Here is a 7,089-nt window from a genome sequence, read left to right as displayed (position 1 = left end):
TATATATCGTTTGTAGTAAACATAAATCCACAAGAAGAAGCACACTCTACCATACATACATATATATATACAATATATATATATTTTTATATACACCTATAATTGAACCAATATTTCCTTGGATGAAACCATCCCGTCATGAGGTTAACCCAACCTCTAATAAAATATATATACACACATGCACATTTGTTGTTAAAAGTTGATTTTCTAAAGATTAATTTTGTATTGTTCAAACTCAATAAAATACTTAAACTGTTTACAATTCTTGTTTTATTTTTTTTTGTTTTAAGCTGTTCCAAATACAATTGTGTGTTGTGACCTAATCTCTACTGCTGAATGCCCTTCCTAATGCCAACCACTCAAAGAGCGTAATAGGTGCTTATATGTGCTACCGGCACGGGTGCCATTTGTGTGACACCAGTATCTGCCATGACTGTGATTTTACTTGGCTTGATGGGTCTTCTTCTCAAGCACGATATAATGCCAAAGGTCTCGATCATTCATCATTGCTCCGGTGAGTCCCTACACTTGAAAGGAGCTTTTCATGTGTGACTTTGCTTCCGTGAGGCCCAACACTCAAAAGGTGATTTTGATGTGACACCAGCATCAGCCACAACTATGATTTCACTTGGTTGGACGGGTCCTCTCAAGCACAGCATATCGCCAACCATACAGATGAAGCATCCTTCCTCCCTAGAATTGTGGACTTGTGGGCCATAGGGTGATCTCAACAGTAGGAACTATGCCGAAGCAGACACTAGAGTATGAGGCAGTCCTCTGACTCATCAGATCCTTATCAAACCATCCAACCTGAGCCAGTATGGAACATGGACGTTAACATGATGATGATGATGATGTGTATATGTGTATACATGATGAGATTCCACACAGTTTCCATCTACCGAATTCACTCTCAAGTCTTTGATCAGCCTGGAGCTATAGAAGAAGACATATGTGCCCCAAAGTGTTATGCAGTGGAACAGAACCTGACACTAAATGGTTATAAAGTGAGTTTATTAAGTGCACAGCTATACCTGGGGGTGGGGTGGGGGAGATAGGGAGAGAAAGAGAGTGAGAGAGTGATAAAGAAATAGATAGATAGATAGATAGGGAGAAAGACAGACAGACAGAGGTGGAGAGAGAGAGTGAGAGTGAGAGACAGAGAAACAGACCGACAGAGAGGGAGAGAGAAAGATAGCTACATAGAGGGAGAGCAAGAAGGAGAGAGAGACTGACAGACAGAGGGGGAAAGAGAAAGTGATAGTGAGAAAAAGAGACAGACAGGCAGACAAAGAGGGAGAGAGAAAGAGACAGATAGAGTGAGGGAGAGAGAGAGTGAGATAAAGATCTAAGAGAGATTTATGAGGTTTTGAGTTGTGAGAAACTTTTTGTCAGTTCATTTGAAACAGCTTCATTTCCCATACGTCTCTAATAATCTCATTTGTAGTAAACATACCAGTTAAAAGAAACTTTGTTTTCCCTACTTTAAAAAACAGAATATATAATTAATAAAGCTTGTTTTAATTTCTTGATGCCGAGGGAACTCCTGCCTGTCTCTCATATACGTATATACATACAGAAATATATATAGTAAGAGGAATGAATTAAAATGATATTTGAAAATTTAAAAAAACGGATGAATGAATGGGATGACAGTGAGCGCCGTCTGTCGGCGGCGACAGCAGTTGTGCCGCTTTGAAAGGAGGACGGTGGAACAAAGGATTTATATCAATTAAAGACAGTAAATGCTGTGTTGTCATCAGTAGCAGCAACACTAATAAAAAATAACATCAGTAGTTGTAATAATAATAATAATAATAATAATAATAATAAAGGTTTGAGCATCAAAGCACCGACGATGTCCAAAGATATGACGACGGTACTGAAGAACACCGGTGCCATGAACAATTCTCTGTCATCCAAAACACCCGAACACGAAGACCAAACGAGTAACAACAAAGATGTGGATTCGACGACGGATAAATCGAACTATGTCGATGCCGAAGAACCGCCCGATTTGGAAACCGAACCCGAATTGGAATTGGAACTTTCGGTGTCTTCGCCCATGTCTTTCACTTCTGTTAACCCCGACTTTAACGACGTGAGCAATCAAAGTTCTGCTGTTAAAACCACACGGGATAATTCCGCGGACGATGTTTCTAATTCTACCACCCACACGAGGACGACCAAAACCACCACGACCACTACCAAGACTAACGGTAAAACCCTTGGCAAGGGCGAGACCATTTCCAAGAGACGTGGAACCCGTCAACTGACCAGAGTGCGGGAAATGGACCGGGAACTTGCCAGCTGGATCAACAGTTTCTATACTAACGATAAACTAGATGAATTAACACGGGATATGATCACAGAGAGAGCGAGAGAAATAGCGAAGGAGAAAAAGATTTTGGATTTCGCCGGCACCGCTAACTGGTTCACCAGGTTCCTAGGAAGGAATTTCTCAGATGCGGTATGTTTATTTATTCATCGTGTTAATGAATATAATCTTAAATTACAGCATATCTACCTATCTATATACCTACTTATCTATCTATATACCTACCTATTTATCTATCTATCTATATACCTACCTATCTATCTATCTATCTATATACCTATCTATCTATCTATATACCTATCTATCTATCTATCTATCTATATACCTATCTATCTATCTATCTATCTATCTATATACCTATCTATCTATCTATATACCTATCTATCTATTTAGCTATATACCTACCTATCTGTCTATCTATATACCTACCTACCTATCTATCTATATACCTATCTATCTATCTATCTATCTATATACCTATCTATCTATCTATCTATATACCTATCTATCTATCTATCTATATACCTATCTATCTATCTATATACCTATATACCTACCTATCTGTCTATCTATATACCTACCTACCTATCTATCTATATACCTATCTATCTATCTATCTATCTATCTATATACCTATCTATCTATATACCTATCTATCTATCTATCTACCTATCTATCTCTATCTATCTATATTCGTCCTTCTCTTTTTCTTTCTCTCACAGTTTCCAACAGTCTTCTTACTTTAACTATAAATGCTGTCATTTAAAATAGCTCCATGAAGAATTTATGAAATAAAATAAAATTAAAAAAATTGGTGATGGTAGTGGTGCGTGAGTAAAAAATGGTATTAGAAATCCGAGTCTTTGAAACTTAGATATTACGATAGGAACGAATAAAAGTTAATTCATTTTCCTGTAATGTCTCTTTTACCCAGCGTCCTTATGACAACAAATAAATAAAATATTTATTATTATTATTTTAAGGTTAATTAATGAATAATGACTTACAATAAAACGAGAAACACGATTTGGAAGTAACTTCTTGAGGCATTATCACATTATTTATCAGGCATGGTCGTGTGGTAAGAAACGTGTTACCAAACCACATGGTTTCGGGTTCAGTTACACTACGCGGCACGTTAAAACACTACTACTCTTGCTTCGGGGCCTACCAAAACCTTGTGAGTGGATTTGGTAGACAGAAACTGTAGGAAGCTAATACACACACATTACATATATGTGTGTGTATACCTTTGACCCTTACTACCGCTTGACAACCGGTGCTCGTTTGTTTTTTTCTCTGTAACCCAGCGATTCAGCAAAAACCACCGATAGAATAAGTAACAGGCTTGGCAGAATAAATACTGGGGCCGCAGTCCAATGACTGATAATAGTAAAAGTTAAAAAGCGATTTGAACTTTAGTGGATGCTATATTTCTTCGAATTAATTTTTTTCCGTTTAGACACCCTTTTTAAAAAATTTAAATCTTGTCATTTTTCCCCTTAATTCCATTTTCACTTTTTTTTTTTTTTTTTTTTAAACACGATGTGTTTAAGTCACTAAAAACGGAAATGAATGCAAAATAAGTATGCGAATGCAACTAAACAATATAATTGTTGAAGATGAAAATAAATAAAATAAAAGTAATTAGAGCGTCTAGTTGCTAATTTAATTACTTTATATATTTCTCTAATTTTGATACTAAAATTATTTTAAAATCCTATCTACCTGCTCATATTTAATAATCGTTATGGTAATGAGTACTCTTTTATTCCTACTGTAAATACAAGTCTCTCTCTCTTATATATATATATATATATATATATATATATATATATACACACACACTCATACAAACATATTCATGTATGTATATTTAGGAAAATTCCAAATTATCTCCCTTGTTTATGATGTGTTCATGTGTCGTTTTATGATTTTGTTATTTGTTTAGACTATCAGCCCCGATCGATTACAGTTTAATATAAAAGACACTCTGTCATAAACTTCTATCTTTTATTATTATCACTATGTGTTTTTTCCAGACATAGGTCTTCATTCTATCTACAACCTTCCTTTCTGTTAAGGTGATATGGTGTGATTTGAGAGAAATTTGATTGCTACTTCTAGCAGGTCAAACGACCTTGTTGAACAAGCTTCTCGTTGTTCTTCGAGAAGCGGAGTGGTTCAAGTGAGTGATTGGTAGAATAGTTGTAAGAAGAGAGAAAGCGAGAGAGGGGGGAGGACAGGAAATTGAGTGGAACATTGATTTATGCAATAATAGAGGTGAGACAATAAGTGGAGAGGCAATGTAGTAAATGTTGTGCAAGTGCTGATGATGTCATAAGGGTAAAGCATGTATGGAGTTGTCTCCCATACTAGTTGAAGTGGTTGTAATAATGTTAGTCAAAATCTTTTTTTTTTTGGCTTCATTGCATAATTATTTCTAATTGAATTGTTAACGTCCCCTATAAGCACAGGTGTGGGTGTGTGGTAAGAAGCTTGCTTCCCAACCAAATGGTTCCGAGTTCAGTCCCACTGCGTGGCACCTTGGGCAAGTGTCTCCTGCTATATCTTCGGCCGATCAAAGCCTTGTGAGTGGATTTGGTAGATGGAAACTGAAAGAAACCCGTCGTTTATGTGTGTGTATTTGTGTCTGTGTTTGCTCCCCCACTATCACTTGATGACCGATGCTGGTTTGTTTACATTCCTGTGACTAGGGGTTTGAAAAAAGAGACTGTTAGAATAAGTACTAGGCTTCTTTTTTCTGTTTTTTTTTTTACTTGTTTTTACCTTACACTTAATACATACAAACGAATATTAATTCTTACACAAACACAACTCCATCTCATGTAGCTTTTTCTCTCTCTCTCTCTTTAAGTATTGCTACACCTTTAATACTTGTTTACGTTACATTCCAGCAGTCCTTTATACACTATATCCTCTAGTTTAACTTCATTCTCATGTACAAAAAAAAAATCTTTTTTAAATATACACTACACTTAGTTCATCATCATCATCGTTTAACGTCTGCTTTCCATGCTAGCATGGGTTGGACGATTTGACTGAGGACTGGTGAAACCAGATGGCAACACCAGGCTCCAATCTGATTTGGCAGAGTTTCTACAGCTGGATGCCCTTCCTAACGCCAACCACTCAGAATGTGTAGTGGGTGCTTTTACGTGTCACCCGCACAAAGGCCAGTCAGGCGGTACTGGCAACAGCCACGCTCAAAATGGTGTATTTTATGTGCCACCCGCACAGGAGCCAGTTCAGGGGCTCTGGCAACGATCTCACTCGAAAATCCTACGAAGGCCAGTCAGGCGGTACTGGCAACGGCCACGCTCTATTTATACTATAGGGGACACCCGAAATGAACCGGGATCCTAATTCAAATATAGCTATGCTTTTCCATTGGACATTCCTATACAACTTTGGACTACTCAGCCAGTTATGCCATTCTAGTACAAGGAGTTGGTGTAGCAAATAGTTTTTTTTCGTCTGAACCATTGCGAAATCCATCTTTGTGTCTCTCTATTTATTTCTCAATGTTTTCCTTTTCTTTCTTTCTTTTGCAGAGTGTTAGTAAACAACTAAAAATGCTCTCTTTTGCAAATCCTGGTAAATTTATGGAAGATTTTGATCCAGAACGGAGTGCAAGAGAAATGCGCAAGATGAATCGCAGAATATATAGAGAGAAGTAAGCATTTGTTCTCGTTATCATTTCATCTTCGTTTCACTTTTAATTAATCACTATAAGTTCAATGGTAGTGTGTTTATTTCTGCTTCTCTTATGGTATAATAGAGAAAGAGAAAGAGGAGAAACTAATTTTTGACTGTCAATCCATGATGAAAGAGGAGGAGCTGGTTTTCTGTCTCTGTTAATATATGCTAGAGAAGGAGGACTTAATTTCTGTTTCTAGTTTTTATTTGTCTCACTTTTTTCTCTTTTTATTTTCCCCCTTTCTTTTCAGTGTGAAAAAGAACCAGATGTACGACGAAGCAGGGCGACTTCTTGATAACAGCAAAGACGTCTGCGACTGCTTGGATGAGGACTGCCCTGGTTGTCATTTTCCATGCCGCAAATGCGGCTCCGAGAAATGTGGCACGGAGTGTCGCTGCAATCGTAAATGGGTGTATGAGTTGGTAGAAATTGAAGGTACCAATTTAGTGATAAGCAATTCTTCCCTTCCATAATTTTAGTCAATTGTGTGTATATGTGTGTATGTATGCATGTATGTATGTGTATATATATATATATATATATATATACTTGTGTGTGTGTATGTATGTATGTATATATGTGTGTGTGTGTATGTATATATATATATTTGTGTGTGTGTGTGTGTGTGTATGTATTTATATATATATTTGTATATGTATGTATGTATATATATGTATGTATGTATGTATGTATATATATATATATATATATATATATATATACATACAAGGGGTGATGAAAAGTTCCTGGTTTTGGGTAAATGAAAATAGAGGAGGTTCCCCTCTCAGATTCACACACTTATTGCAGCGGTCCTTCAGTTTTTCTAAGCCCTGTAAAAGAACCTGGAAGGTTGAGCCTCCGACCAGGCCTTTCGCAATACCCTTAATGTCAGGAACTTTTCAGCAGCCCTTCATTTATATGTGTGTGTGTGTGTGCATGTGCGTGTGTGTTCAGATTCATTTTGAGCCCCATTTTTTTAAAGGGGACGCACAGATTAAATACTTAGAATTTTTTTTTTTTTTTTTTTTTT

The 7,089-nt window shown here is 36.7% G+C and overlaps 1 protein-coding gene across 1 annotated transcript; it reads left to right on the top strand.

The window, feature by feature from the left end:
• Positions 1–1,677: 1,677 nt before the first annotated feature.
• LOC106880776 (uncharacterized) lies at positions 1,678–6,781 on the top strand. The gene is made up of 3 exons (XM_014930871.2): positions 1,678–2,470; positions 5,914–6,035; positions 6,310–6,781. The coding sequence occupies exons 1-3, from the start codon at positions 1,859–1,861 to the stop codon at positions 6,530–6,532; spliced, it is 957 nt and encodes a 318-aa protein (XP_014786357.1). The 5' UTR covers positions 1,678–1,858; the 3' UTR covers positions 6,533–6,781.
• Positions 6,782–7,089: the final 308 nt, after the last annotated feature.

This window comes from Octopus bimaculoides, chromosome 22 (assembly GCF_001194135.2).
Source record: "Octopus bimaculoides isolate UCB-OBI-ISO-001 chromosome 22, ASM119413v2, whole genome shotgun sequence".
Lineage (NCBI taxonomy): Eukaryota > Metazoa > Mollusca > Cephalopoda > Octopoda > Octopodidae > Octopus > Octopus bimaculoides.
This window is presented reverse-complemented; position numbering and strand designations above follow the sequence as displayed.

Excerpts from the sequence above, each read along its gene's own strand:
- LOC106880776 (XM_014930871.2), top strand. The coding sequence starts at position 1,859 with ATGTCCAAAGATATGACGACGGTACTGAAGAACACCGGTGCCATGAAC. Across the intron at positions 2,471-5,913 it reads GAAGGAATTTCTCAGATGCG|AGTGTTAGTAAACAACTAAA; the intron begins GTATGTTTATTT and ends TTTCTTTTGCAG. Across the intron at positions 6,036-6,309 it reads CGCAGAATATATAGAGAGAA|TGTGAAAAAGAACCAGATGT; the intron begins GTAAGCATTTGT and ends CTTTCTTTTCAG.